The sequence below is a fragment of the Epinephelus moara genome, chromosome 24 (assembly GCF_006386435.1).
Source record: "Epinephelus moara isolate mb chromosome 24, YSFRI_EMoa_1.0, whole genome shotgun sequence".
NCBI classification, from domain to species: Eukaryota; Metazoa; Chordata; class Actinopteri; order Perciformes; family Serranidae; genus Epinephelus; species Epinephelus moara.
Window position 1 is genome coordinate 44,231,359 of NC_065529.1, and position 14,748 is coordinate 44,246,106.

Sequence of the window (14,748 nt, forward strand, 5' to 3'; positions counted from 1 at the left end):
GTGTGCAGCAGTCAGGAGGGAGAGCAGCTTGTAGTGAAGCAGGAGACTGATGGCTTTATGTTGACTCCTGCTGATGAGGAAAGTGAGCACAGTGAAGATCAGACTCTGGACTTCATTCATGATGACACTCAAAGTGCAGCAGNCAGCAGTCAGGAGGGAGAGCAGCTTGTAGTGAAGCAGGAGACTGATGGCTTTATGTTGACTCCTGCTGATGAGGAAAGTGAGCACAGTGAAGATCAGACTCTGGACTTCATTCATGATGACACTCAAAGTGCAGCAGAGAAAGAGTCTGTCATCAGCGTACCATTTATAACCTATGTGATACCAACCAGTGACCACCAGCTGCTCTCTGACAACTCTCGTGTTGTTGAGAGCCAAGATTAGGAAGGAGGACATCATGAAAACGATACTCACAGTAACAATGATAACAACTCTGCCATGTCAAAGATTCACCTCAGCACTTACACAGGCGAAAAATCTTTCAAATGTGACACTTGTGGAAAAGCTTTTCGGTATAAGTCAGACTTAAATGTACACATGAGAATCCACACAGGTGAGAAGCCGTTTACATGCAAAACATGTGGGAAAGCTTTCAGACATAATAGTGGGTTAACAGTCCACATGAGAACCCACAGCGGTGAGAAGCCATTTAGATGCAAAACATGTGGGAAAGCTTTCAGATATTGTAGTAGCTTGTTGGCCCACATGAGAATCCACACAGGTGAGAAGCCATTTACATGTAAAACATGTGGAAAAGCTTTCAGACAGAGTAGTGAGGTTAGAGTCCACATGAGAACCCACAGTGGTGAGAAGTTATAACTGTGTAAGACCTTCAAGAAATGATACTTTCATGTATCTCAGTCGGAAAGGCATATAAGACCTCATACAGACAAGTGGCCTTGTGTTTGTAAAACATGTTGGAGATGAATCAGTTCTGGTTCATGGTCAAAACACACAAGAACTCATGGAAGTGAGGAGTTACATGTTTGCAGCACTTGTGGGTAAAGTTCTACTGAAATCACACCTGAGGATCAATAAACACAGGAGAAACCATCGAGCTAAAGCTCCTGTGTGGACGTGTTCGCTAATTGAATGAAGTAAAATTCATCATTGAGAGGAGACAACAATATGTCGAGGAAGTACATTTTAAAAACGTCATCATCTAACATTCATATCATGTTTTTACTCACATTTCCACTGACCACAGTACTTCTTTGAAACAGTCAATCATCTTTTTTTTTTGTTTAACTCTCTGTTGCACCATGAGTGCAGAATTCCTCAGTAGTGTAGATGCTGTTGTCCAAACCTTTGCTGTTGGAGTCAAATCCAAAAATTTGTTGTCATGGTAGCTAGAAATCCACCATAATGGACATTTCATTCCAGCTCACAACTGTTTCAGCAGCAACACAAGACAACAAATAATTATAATAACACAGCTTTTTATGGTGATGATTTAAGAATACCAGATCAAAGTCTAAAGCTGTTAGTGGTTTCTGTTCATCAAGGCTGCAGATGGGTGTGACTGACATTAAAAGTAAAAGTAGTAATCGTGAAGAATGGTTCTTTTCTGAGTGTTAATTTATCACATGTAAGAGGTGTTTTAATGTTGCATCTCATCAGCTGGAGGTCAAGATAAAGTATAATTTGATACTGTTTGATCAGTGATGCTGCTTCATATTGAACAAGCATGTATGCAGTGGAGTAATCTAACTACATGTACTCAAGTACTGTATTTATGTACAGCATTGATTGTCCTCAGATGGCCACAATTGCATGTCAATTCTACATAGATATGAAATCTGGAACACTTCAAATAAATATAAAAACATGATCACTTTTGAGGTTTTCTTTGATTTCTTTCCTTTAATGCTACACATATTTCTACTTTGCAGGAAATGGACTTTGTCAGACCCATAGATTTACTTCACAGCTTAAGTTACTTACTGCTGATTACAATCTTTATAAACAACAACAACTAATAGTGAGATTATTGAATACGATGCCTTGTTAAACTATCCATCAGTGTATGAACCAGGTAAAATTTGAAGTGTCTCCACCTCAATTAGTTGCTACAAAATAGCCTCAGTAACACTGACAGGACCATTGTGTATATGTATTTTAATGGCCCTGACTTTAAATTCCCTTTGGTGGAAGTGACTTTCTACATTTTTGTTATGTTTTTTAAAGCCTGGAGTATTTTTATGTCTACACTGTCTTCTTCATAGCACTGCAGGTATGTTTTTGGTTAAAATGATTGTGAAATACCTCAAAAAGGCACCAGTAAAATGTGGTTATTCAGAGAAAACTACCTCCCATATGACCCAAGCTAACGGACAATGGAACACGAGTGCAGTCTGCATTTGTCGCATGGTCTGCAAGAACCCGAGAGGTCTGAAAATCCACCAGGCCAAGATGGCCTGCCTGAGGAGGGAATAAGTGAAGCGATGCTCAGGAACGGCAGCTGACGCATCAGACTTTGTTGCGCCAGCTGCAGAACCCGGTCAGACGGAGGAGGAGCCAGGTCCGGAGGCCCCCCACAATGCCTGGAACCTCCAAGCAACACCAGTCCCCCCGTCAAGCAGGAAATCGGAACACTGCCGGGTGAAGTGGCCTGCCAGCAGCTGTGTTGCGCCATTAAATCAACCTAAACCTTTCTGGATATCTCTTCATTGTTCACTGTGGGGAGAGAGATTGTGAATAACGCATATTTTTGCTACCGTAAGAATCTGTTGATGATTAGAAATAAATAAAATAACTCACTTTCACTACTGGAACTTTAACAATGTATAAGCAAGGAGGAATCCTAAAAACATGACGGTGTATTAATTATGTAGAAAAATATCTCACTTATAATTTAAAGGGATAGCGCACCAAAAAATGAAAATTCACCCATTATCTACTCACCCATATGCCGAGGGAGGCTCAGGTGAAGTTTTAGAGTCCTCACAACACTTGCGGCGATCCAAGGGGAGAGGAGGTAGCAACACAACTCAAAATAATGGAGGCTTACGGTGCCCCAAATTCAAACGTCCAAAAACAAATAATTGAAACCAAAAAATATCTCCATACTGCTCGTTCCGTAGTGATCCAAGTGTCCTGAAGCCCCGACATAAAAAGTTGTTTGGAAAACGTCATTTGAACTCTGTTTTTAGCCTCATTGTAGCCTGTAGCTCTGACTGCCTCTCTGTGCACCGTGCTCACCGTGCTCACATGGCCACTGCGTTCATGTGTGTTCACGTGCTTTCACTGGTCTCACGCGCAAGCGCGCACATGTGAACGCGGTGCACAGAGAGGCAGTTAGAGCTACAGGCTACAATGAGGCTAAAAACAGAGTTCAAATGAATTCAATTATGTTTTTTTGGACGTTTGAATCTGGGGCGCCATAAGCCTCCATTAGGTGGAGTTGTGTTGCTACCCCCTTTCCCCTTGGATCTCCGCAAGGAATGTGAGGACTCTAAAACTTCACCTGAGCCTCCATTGGCATATGGGTGAGTAGATAATGGGTGAATTTTCATTTTTGGGTGCACTATCCCTTTAACAAAAATGTCTTCAGTTGAGTCTTTGAGAGAGTTTGTCAACGAGTGACGAACTGCTGCTACTGAAGAAATAACCATCACTTAAAACGTTACTCTAAGAATACCTAGACTTTTCTGGTTATGTATTCATTGTTCATTGTGGGGAGAGAAATTGTGGATAAAGCATCTTTCTGCTGCTGTAAGAATCTGTTGATGAGCGGAAAGTAAAAAATAGCTCATTATCACTGCCGGAACTTTAACAATGTGACACATTCAGCGGAAGTAAACAATGCAGGCGCTACAGCAGCGTTAGCTCTATGGATGTATGGAAATAGCTGGGAGATGATGGTGTAGTTGTTGAGTAGAAAAANCTCCTGCTGATGAGGAAAGTGAGCACAGTGAAGATCAGACTCTGGACTTCATTCATGATGACACTCAAAGTGCAGCAGAGAAAGAGTCTGTCATCAGCGTACCATTTATAACCTATGTGATACCAACCAGTGACCACCAGCTGCTCTCCCACAACTCTTATATTGTTGAGAGCCAAGATGAGGAAGGAGGACATCTTGAACAGGATGGTCTCAGTAACAATGATAACAACTCTGCCATGTCAAAGATTCATCTCAGCACTTACACAGGTGAAAAATCTTTCAGATGTGACACTTGTGGAAAAGCTTTTCAGTATAAGTCAAACTTAAATATACACATGAGAATCCACTCAGGTGAGAAGCCATTTAAATGCAAAACATGTGGAACCGCTTTCAGACATAATAGTAGCTTGTTGGCCCACAAAAGAATCCACACAGGTGAGAAGCCGTTTAGATGCAAAACATGTGGAAAAGCTTTCAGATATAATAGTCCTTTGACAATCCACATGAGAATCCACACAGGTGAGAGGCCATTTACATGCAAAACATGTGGGAAAGCTTTCAGACAGAGTAGTGAGTTGAGTGTTCACATGAGAACCCACAGTGGTGAGAAGCTGCACCTTTGTAGTACCTGTGGGAAAAGATTCAGTGACAACTCAGCATTGAAAGGTCATATGAGAATCCACTCAGGCGAGACGCCATATACTTGCACAACATGTGGGAGAGCTTTCGGACAGAAAGGTCACCTAAAATGCCACATGAGAATCCACACAGGTGAGAAGCCATTTACTTGTACAACATGTGGGAAAGCTTTTGGATATAAATGTCACTTAGACACCCACATGAGAATCCACACAGGTGAGAAGCCGTTTACATGCCAGACATGTGGGAAAGCATTCAGACATAATAGTCATTTGACAGCCCACATGAGAATCCACACAGGTGAGAAGCCATTTACATGCAAAACATGTGGGAAAGCTTTCAGACAGAGTAGTGAGTTGAGGGCCCACATGAGAATTCACACAGGTGAAAAGCCGTTTACATGCACAAGATGTGGGAAAACTTTTGGACAGAAAAGTCACATGAATGTCCACATGAGAACACACACTGGTGAGAAGTCATAACTTTGCAAGACCTGCAAGAAATGTGTCTCAATTGGAAAGGCATATGACCTCGTGCAGACAAGTGGCCTTGTGTTTGTAAAACATGTTGGAGATGAATCAGTTCTGGTTCATGGTCAAAGCACACAAGAACTCATGGAAGTGAGGAGTCACATGTTTGCAGCACTTGTGGGTAAAGTTCTACTGAAATCACACGTGAGGATCAATAAACAGGAAAAACCATCGAGCTAAAGCTCCTGTGTGGACGTGTTCACTAAGTGAACGAAGTAAAATTTACCATTGAGAGGAGACAACAATATGTTGAAGTACATTTTGTTAAAAACGTCATCATCTAACATTCATATCATGTTTTTACTCACATTTCCACTGACCACAGTACTTCTTTGAAACAGTCTAATTTTTATTTAAGTCTCTGTTGCACCATGAGTGCAGAATTCCTCAGTAGTGTAGATGCTGTTGTCCAAATTTGGTGTGTTAATAGTCAAATCCAAAAAGTTGTTGTCATATTAGCAAGAAATCCACCATAACAGACATTTCATTCCAGCTCACGGCCGTTTCAGCAGCAATAAAAAAAACTCTGAAAACTTTTGACAAAAAGTCTTTCTCCTATCATCATTGTGATATTCTAACACGCCATAATCTACTGAGTTTTGACAATCTCATTACTTTCAAACGTGCATGTTGTGTGTATTAGATCTTGAACGGACTTGCACCCCCACCCTTGAGTCAGTTTTTTTAAACGTAAATCCACCGACAGTACCAACACTAGAGCAACTACTAGAGGAGACTGTGAAATCCCATTTAGGCTCACTTCCTTCTCTCAGACTGCTCTATCAGTCAGAGGCAGCAAAATCTGGAACAGCCTGCCAACCTCCATGAGAGACTGCTCTACCTTTCTAATTTTTAAAAGGCATTTGAAAGACTGGCTCAAGGCAAATCAGACCTGTAATCACTGTTAACTGACTGTATATAGCCCCCCATGTCACTGCACATGACCCCCCCTGGACATGTGCAGTGACATGGGTAAATCTGCACCTCATGATAAACACCACAGCACTTTACAAATGTACCACCTCTTCTCAATCCATCTTAGCACACTCCAACAAGAAATCCTGTTCTGGTCTCTGCATTGTTGCACCTTCATTCCATCTATCCACCTTTGACAGCTCATTTCTCCCATTCCCATCCCACTCAAATTCAACTTAAACTTAACCTTCACAGTGAAAACTGTTGTGAGCACTGCAGCACTTTATTACCTTACTAATCATATTCATATGATACATTATGTCAATGATCATCTGTATTATATTGCACTGTATGTATTGGTTTTGTTGTGTTTCTCAATCCATCTTAGCACAACTCCAACAAGAAATCCAGTTTCTGGTCCTTGCATTGCTGCACCTCCATCTCATTTATCCACCCCTGACAGTTTCATCTCTCCCAATTTAACTTATTGTAATTTAATTAAATTTAGACTTTTACTGTGACTACTTTTACGGGCACTACAGCACTTTATAACTTCATATATCATATACACTATGCCAGTGACTCATGGACTTGCATTGTTTCGTCTATTCACTATCCATAGCCTCTCGATCAACTATTTTGCACTGTATCACATTGCACTCTACGTATTGGTTTTTCATTGTGAATTATTGTTTATCTGTTTGTTATTTGTTTTACATATTATGACTTATGTGTTCCTGTTTTTGTTTGCTATTTTTTGTTTTATATATTATGACTTCTATGTTCCTGTTTTTGTGTTTTTTAATGGCCTGAGGTCTTTTTAACATCATGCCGGAGGACTACAGTTGAAAATTAGCCTTTGGCTAACACCGGCACATTTACAGCAATGTTCATTAATGTGCACTGTCCTCTAAATAAATAAATGAAATGAAGACAAGACAACAAATAATTATAATTATAAAGCTTTTTATGGTGACTATTTAAGAATACCAGATTCACCCTGAAGTCTAAAACTGTTAGTGGTTTCTGTTCATCAAGGCTGCAGATGGGTGTGACTGACATTAAAAGAATAAAATAGTAATAGTAAAGATTTTTTTTTTTTTTCCCAGAGTGTTAAGTTATAACATGTAAGATGTGTCTTAATGTTGCAGCTCATCAGCTGGAGGTCAAGATAAAGTATAATTTGATACTGTTTGATCAGAGGAGCTGCTTCATATTGAATAAATGTGTAAGCAGTGGAGGAACCAAACTAATGGTACTTAAGTGCTTAATGTGCAACATTGATTGTCCTCAGATGGCCATGATTGCATGCAAATTCGTCATATATGTGAAGTCTTGAACACTTCAAATAAATCTAAGAACATGATCAAGTTTGATGTGATAACTTTTGATTACTTTTCTTTTATGCTTCACAGGAAATTTGTCTTTTAAGGCCACTAGATTTACATGACAGCTAAAGTGACTTTGCTGATTGTAATCTTGACATACAAAAACTAGTGGTGAGGTTATTTAACGATGCCTTGTTAAACTATCCATCCATAAGTGAACTTGGTAAAACATCAAATGGCTCCACCTCAACCAGCTGCCGCAAAATTTGCCTTAGTAACACTGACAGGGGCCATTTTGTATTAGTAGTATTTATTTTGGTAATAATTTTGTACATTTCCTAACGTTTTGAAAGCCTGGGGTATTTTTACTTCCACACTGCCTTCTTCATACCCCTGCAAATATGTTTTCTTTAATTTATAAAATGATAAGAAAATAAGTCAAAACGACATCAGTAAAATGTGGTTGTTCAGGGAACATAACCTTATTTTCTTGAGAAATGACGTAAGAGTCACAAGGAAGGCACTCTTTACTTTCTTAAATGACACATGGTTAATGGGAAGAATCAAGGCAGTAAGATAAATTGATATGATGTTACACACTTTTGTACAGTAGGTGGCGGTATACACCTTAAAGTCGGTCCGCCAATAAAACGAGAGAAGAAGACGGAAGTAACTATACCAACGCTAGCTCCGTTAGCTCCGTGGATGTAAGGAATTACCTGGGAAATGATGGTGTAGTTGTCACGGTGAAATGTATTTCACTGTAATTTGACAAAAATGTATTAAGTAAGAAAAGTAAGAAGAAGAAGAAGAAGAAGTAAGAACCCGTCGATGAACAGCTCACTTTCACTGCCGGAACTTTACCATTGTGACACATCCACCGGAAGTAAGAACAATAACAGCTCCAGCTGAGTTATCTCTGTGGATGTGTGGACTTATCTGGGAGATGAAGGTGTAGTTGTCGTGTGGATAAATATCTCACTTGTAATTAGACAACAATGTGTTCAGTTGAGTCTTTGAGAGAGTTTGTCAACGAGCGACTAACTGCTGCTGCTGAAGAAATATTGGGAGTTTTTATAAGAACCATCGTCGAGTACGAGGAAGAGATCGATCGTCAGCGCAGACTGTTGGATATCGTTTGGAAACCTGGAAAAAAGTTACACAGGAGAGGTGAGTAAAGTTTAGTCAGGACATATTTACTGTCATGTCTATATTTTCTTCTCTACCATGACATTAGTATGCTGTTGGTGTTGTTGTGTGTCCCTCCAGAGCTCCCACAGCAACATGTGTGTAAGGAGGAGGAGGTTGTCCCTGAGCAGCAGCTCTGTATTGAGGAGAGGAAGTCCAGTGTGGACCAAGAGGAGCCAGAGCCTCCAGAGATTAAAGAGGAAGAGGAGGAAGTGTGCAGCAGTCAGGAGGGAGAGCAGCTTGTAGTGAAGCAGGAGACTGATGGCTTTATGTTGACTCCTGCTGATGAGGAAAGTGAGCACAGTGAAGATCAGACTCTGGACTTCATTCATGATGACACTCAAAGTGCAGCAGAGAAAGAGTCTGTAGTCAAAATGCCAGTTATAAGCTCTGTGATATCAGAAGCAACCAGTGAGCACCAGCTGCTCTCTCACAGCTCTCATGTAGCTGAGAGCCAAGATCAGACAGGAGGACATCATGACAACAGTCACAGTAACAATGTGTACAACTTTACCATGTCTGGGATTCACCTCAAAACTCAAGCAGGTAAAAAATCTTTCAAATGTGACACTTGTGGAAAAGCTTTTCCGTATCAGTCCAACTTAAATATACACCTGAAAATCCACACAGGTGAGAAGCCGTTTACATGCACAACATGTGGGAAAGCTTTCAGACGGAATTGTGAGTTGAAAGTCCACATGAGAGTCCACAGTGGTGAGAAGCTGCACCTTTGCAACACCTGTGGGAAAAGATTCAGTGACAAATCAGCATTGAAAGGTCATATTAGAATCCACACAGGTGAGATGCCATTTATGTGCACAACATGTGGGAAAGCTTTCAGACTTAAGAGTAACTTGTTCATCCACATGAGACACCACACAGGTGAGAGGCCATTTACATGCAAAACATGCGGGAAAGCTTTCATACAGAAACGTCACCTGACAGACCACATGAGAACCCACACAGGTGAGAAGCCATTTACTTGTACAACATGTGGGAAAGCTTTTGGACGTAAAAGTCACCTGACAGGCCACATGAGAATCCACAGTGGTGAGAAGTCATAACTTTGCAAGACCTGCAAGAAATGACACTTCAATGTGTCTCAAGTAAAAAGACATATAAGACCTCATGCAGACAAGTGGCCTTGTGTTTGTAAAACATGTAGGAGATCGTTTGGTCCTGGCTCATGGACTGAACACACAAGAACTCACAGAAGTGAGGAGTCACATAGATGCAGCACTTTTTGGAAAAACACCTGAGGATCAGTAAACACGGGAGAAACCATTGAGCTAAAACTCCTGTGGGAACGTGTTCGCTAACTGAAGTAAAATTCACCACTGAGAGGAGACAACAATATGTTGAGGAAGTACATTTTTATTAAAAATGTCATCATCTAACACTCATGTTTTTTACTCATTTTTCTGCTGACAACTGTGTCTTTGAAACAGTCTTCCATTCTTTTTAAAGTGTTTGAGTTATAAGTATACCAGATTCAACATGAAGTCTAAAGCTGTAAGCAAGTTCTGTTCATCAAGGCTGCAGATGGGTGTGGCTGTCATCAAAAGCAAAAGTAGTAACAGCGAAGAATGGTTATTTTTATAGTGTTAAGTTATAACATGCAAGAGGTGTTTCAATGTTGCAGCTCATCAGCTGGAGGTCAAGTTAAAGTGTAATTAGATACTGTTTGATCAGAGGAGCTGCTTCATGTTGAACAAGCATGTATGCAGTGGAGCAATCTAACTACATGTACTCAAGTACTGTATATATGCACAACATTGATTGTCTTTAGATTTCTAAAGCTGCATGTCAATTCTTCATAGATATGAAATCTGGAACACTTCAAATAAATATAAAAACATAATCAATTTTGAGGTGTTCTTTGGTTTCTTTCCTTTAATGCTGCACATATTTCTACTTTGCAGGAAAATTTACTTTTCAGGCCACTAGCTATACTTGACAGCTTAAGTTACTTACTGCTATTTACAATCTCAACATACAAAAATTAATAGTGAGGTTATTACATTCAATGCCTTGTTGAACTATCCATCAGTGTGTGAACCAAATAAAATATAGCTCCACCTTAATGAGCTGCTACAAAATTTGCCTCAGTAACACTTGTAGGGCCATTTTGTATGAGTGCATCTATGTTTCAAACTAAAGCTTTAGAAGCAGGGCGGGAGTGGGATTTGATGGGGTACAGGGAACAGAGGGAGAGGTAGAGGAGAATCACCAGGAAGGTGCTTTTTACTCTGAAATGTCACAGGGTTAATGGGAAGATTCAACGACATAAGGTACATAGATATGATGTTATACACTCTTGTACAGTGGGTGGCGGTATGCACCTTTAAGTTGTTTGCGATCCGCCAATAAACTGAGAGGAGAAGAAGAAATGGAAGAAGAAATAGAAGAAGAAAAGTAATCCGCAGATGAGCGGAGATAAACCATATTTGTCGATGAGATAAACAGCTCACTTTAACTGCCGGAAATTCACAATTGTGACACATCCACCGGAAGTAAGAACAATACCAGCGCGAACTGCGTTATCTCTGCCGATGTGTGGATTAATCTCGGAGATGAAAGTGTCGTTTTCGTGTGGATGAATATCTGACTTATAATTAGACAACAATGTGTTCAGTTGAGTCTTTGAGAGAGTTTGTCAACGAGCGACTAACTGCTGCTGCTGAAGAAATATTGGGAGTTTTTCAAAGAAGCATCGTCGAGTACGAGGAAGAGATCGATCGTCAGCGCAGACTGTTGGATATCGTTTTGAAGCCTGAAATAAAGTTACACAGGACAGGTGGGTGAAAGCTAATTGAAGTAATTTACTGGCATGTGTGTATATTTGCTGTAGCATGACATTAGTATGCTGTTGGTGTTGTTGTGTGTCCCTCCAGAGCTCCCACAGCAACATGTGTGTAAGGAGGAGGAGGTTGTCCCTGAGCAGCAGCTCTGTATTGAGGAGAGGAAGTCCAGTGTGGACCAAGAGGAGCCAGAGCCTCCAGAGATTAAAGAGGAAGAGGAGGAAGTGTGCAGCAGTCAGGAGGGAGAGCAGCTTGTAGTGAAGCAGGAGACTGATGGCTTTATGTTGACTCCTGCTGATGAGGAAAGTGAGCACAGTGAAGATCAGACTCTGGACTTCATTCATGATGACACTCAAAGTGCAGCAGAGAAAGAGTCTGTATTTAAAATGCCAGTTATAAGCTCTGTGATATCAGAAGCAACCAGTGAGCACCAGCTGCTCTGTCACAACTCTCATGTAGCTGAGAGCCAAGATGAGGAAGGAGAACATCATGACAACAACAGTCACAGTAACAATGATAACAACTCTACCATGTCAAAGGTTCACCTCAAAACTCGCACAGGTGAAAGGTCTTTCAAATGTGACACATGTGGAAAAGCTTTTCGGTATCAGTCAAACTTAAATATACACTTGAGAATCCACACAGGTGAGAAGCCCTTTACATGCAAAACATGTGGAACAGCTTTCAGACATAATAGTAGCTTGTTGGCCCACATGAGAATCCACACAGGTGAGAAACCCTTTACATGCCAGACATGTGGGAAAGCTTTCAGACACAATAGTCATTTGACAGCCCACATGAGAAGCCACACAGGTGAGAAGCCATTTACATGCAAAACATGTGGGAGAGCTTTCAGACGGAGTAGTGAGTTGAGAGTCCACATGAGAATTCACACAGACGAGAGGCTGTTTACATGCACAACATGTGGGAAAACTTTCAGACAGAATTTTCAATTGATGGTCCACATGAGAGTCCACACAGATGAGAAGCCGTTTTCATGCAAAACATGTGGAACAGCTTTCAGACATAGTGGTCAGTTGACTATCCACATGAGAATCCACACAGGTGAGAAGCCATTTACCTGCAAAACATGTGGAACAGCTTTCAGACATAAAAGTAGCTTGTTGGACCACATGAGAATCCACACAGGTGAGAAGCCATATATATGCACAACATGTGGGAAAGCTTTCAGACAGAGTAGTGAGGTTAGAGTCCACATGAGAATCCACACAGGTGAGAAGCCATATATATGCACAACATGTGGGAAAGCTTTCAGACAGAGTTGTAAGTTGATAGTCCACATGAGAATGCACAGCAGTGAGAAGCTGCACACTTGCAGTACCTGTGGGAAAAGATTCAGTGACAACTCAGCATTGAAAAGTCATATGAGACTCCACACAGGTGAGAAGCCATTTATGTGCACAACATGTGGGAAAGCTTTCAGACAAAAAAGTCACCTGACCGGCCACATGAGAATCCACACAGGTGAGAAGGTGTAACTTTGCAAGACCTGCAAGAAATGACACTGTGATGTGTTTCAAGCGCAACGCATATTATATCTCATACAGACAAGTGGCCTTGTGTTTGTGAAACATGCAGGAGTTCTGGTTCTTGGCACACAAGAACTCACAGAAGTGAGGGGTTGCATAATTGTAGCACTTATTGAAAAGCACCTGAGGATCAATAAACACTGGAGAAACCATTGAGCTGAATCTCTTGTGGAGATGTGTTCGCAAACTGAATTAAGTAAAATTCACCATTGAGAGGTGACAACAATATGTTGAGGTACATTTTGTTAAAAATGTCATCATCTAACACTTATTTTAACTCAAATGTCCGTTGAAAACAGTTTGTCTTTGAAACAATCTTCCATTTCTTTTCAGTCTTTGAGTTTTAAGAGTACCAGACTGACCCTGAAGTCTAAAGCTGTTAGCAAGTTGTGTTCATAAAGGCTGCAGATGGGTGTGACTGTCATTAAAAGTTAAAGTAGTCATAGTGAAGAACTGTTGTTATTACAGTGTTAAGTTATAACATTCAAGAGGTGATTTAATGTTGCAGCTCATCAGCTGGAGGTCAAGTTAAAGTATAATTTGATACTGTTTGATCAGAGGAGCTGCTTCAAAGTGAACAAACATGTGGAGGAATCAAATTACCTGTACTGAAGTACTATATTTACAACATTGATTGTCCTCAGATGGCCATGATTGCTTGTCAATGGTACATAGATATGAAGTCTGGAATGCTTTAAATAAATCTAAAAACATGATCAAGTTTGAGGTATTCAGTGATTACTTTCCTTTTGTGCTACACATTTTTCTACTTCACATGAAAATTGTCTTTTTGGCCACTAGATTTACTTGACAGCTAAAGTTACTTACTGCTGACTGGAATTTTTAAATTCAATATTAATAATAATGATACATTTTATTTCATAGAGCACTTTTCATGGTACATAGACACTTTACGTCCATTTAAAATGATGATGAAATAGAGTACAGTAAAATACGCACAGTGTCATTCACATTAATAACCAATTCGAAAAGATGAGATTTAATGAGTGACTTGAACTGGGACAGGTCAGTGCAGTCTTGAATGTGTTTGGGGAGAGAGTTCCAGAGGGAGGAGGCAGCCATGGAGGAGGCTCTGTCGCCCCAGGTCTGGTGCTTGATCCTGACTGATGGAGCCAGGAGGTTGGTATCAGATGAGCGGAGGCTGCGGGAAAGAGTATGGCGGTGGAGCAGTCAGTGAGGTAGGAAGGGGCCTGGATATGGAGGGCTTTATGAGCGAGGAGAAGGACTTTGAATTGGTTGTGTTGTGGGACAGGAAGCCAGTGGAGGTTCTGGGGGACAGGGGTGATGTGATTGCGGCAGCAGGAATGGGTGAGCAGACGGGCAGCAGAGTTCTGGATGTATTAGAGTTTATTTAGGACTTTGGATGGTGTACCATGAAGAACACTGTAACAGTCGTCCATTCTGGATGCGATGGAAGCATAGATTGGAGTTTAAGCAGCAGAGGGGGAGAGTGATGGGCTGAGATAAGCTATGTTTCTTAGGTGGAAGAAGGCAGTGCTGGTGATTTGATTGACATGTTTTTCGAAAGGGAGATTGTTGTCAAAAATAACTCTGAGGTTGCGGATGCATGGGGCTGAATACAGAGTGAGTTATCAATGGTGGGGCAGAAGTTGTGAGTGGTTTTGACGAGGGGTTTTGGACTGATGATAATCATGTCAGATTTTTTACAGTTTAAGGTAGCTGGCTTGCATCCAGGACTTTATGTCATTGAGGCAGGTGGTCAGAGTGGAGTGAGTTCCAGTGGTGATGGCTGTCATCGGCGTAGCAATGGAAGTTGAGGCCATGGCTGTGAATGGTGTTACCAAGGGGGAGCATGTAGAGGATGAATAGGAGAGGCCCAAGCACCTAAGCCTGAGGGACGCCTTGGGACAGAGGAGCAAGGGAGGAAGT

The 14,748-nt window shown here is 41.0% G+C and overlaps 3 protein-coding genes across 5 annotated transcripts in view; all 3 read left to right on the top strand.

Annotated features, from left to right (window-relative positions):
- The window catches only part of LOC126385585 (zinc finger protein OZF-like), a 15,252-nt gene extending 4,891 nt beyond the window's left edge, over positions 1-10,361 (top strand). The window contains exons 2-3 of the mRNA XM_050037383.1: positions 8,568-9,032; positions 9,117-10,361. Of these exons, the coding sequence (XP_049893340.1) occupies positions 8,568-9,032; positions 9,117-9,550 (899 nt within the window). The 3' untranslated portion in view covers positions 9,551-10,361. The remainder of the gene's footprint in view (positions 1-8,567; positions 9,033-9,116) is intronic.
- The window catches only part of LOC126385580 (zinc finger protein OZF-like), a 22,997-nt gene extending 9,453 nt beyond the window's left edge, over positions 1-13,544 (top strand). Inside the window, exons 1-2 of one of the 3 annotated variants that reach the window (XM_050037374.1) lie at positions 8,080-8,468; positions 11,381-13,544. In XM_050037374.1, coding sequence (XP_049893331.1) covers positions 8,297-8,468; positions 11,381-12,786 — 1,578 coding nt within the window. In that variant the 5' untranslated portion in view covers positions 8,080-8,296 and the 3' untranslated portion in view covers positions 12,787-13,544. Of the gene's footprint in view, positions 1-8,079; positions 8,469-10,868; positions 11,284-11,380 lie in introns of those variants that run through there. The other 2 variants (XM_050037373.1, XM_050037376.1) reach the window with 2 other exon arrangements.
- On the top strand, positions 3,893-5,682 carry LOC126385590 (gastrula zinc finger protein XlCGF8.2DB-like). Its single transcript, XM_050037391.1, has one exon. The coding sequence runs from the start codon at positions 4,123-4,125 to the stop codon at positions 5,005-5,007; it is 885 nt and encodes a 294-aa protein (XP_049893348.1). The 5' UTR covers positions 3,893-4,122; the 3' UTR covers positions 5,008-5,682.
- Positions 13,545-14,748: the final 1,204 nt, after the last annotated feature.

Excerpts from the sequence above, each read along its gene's own strand:
- LOC126385590 (XM_050037391.1), top strand. The coding sequence starts at position 4,123 with ATGTCAAAGATTCATCTCAGCACTTACACAGGTGAAAAATCTTTCAGA.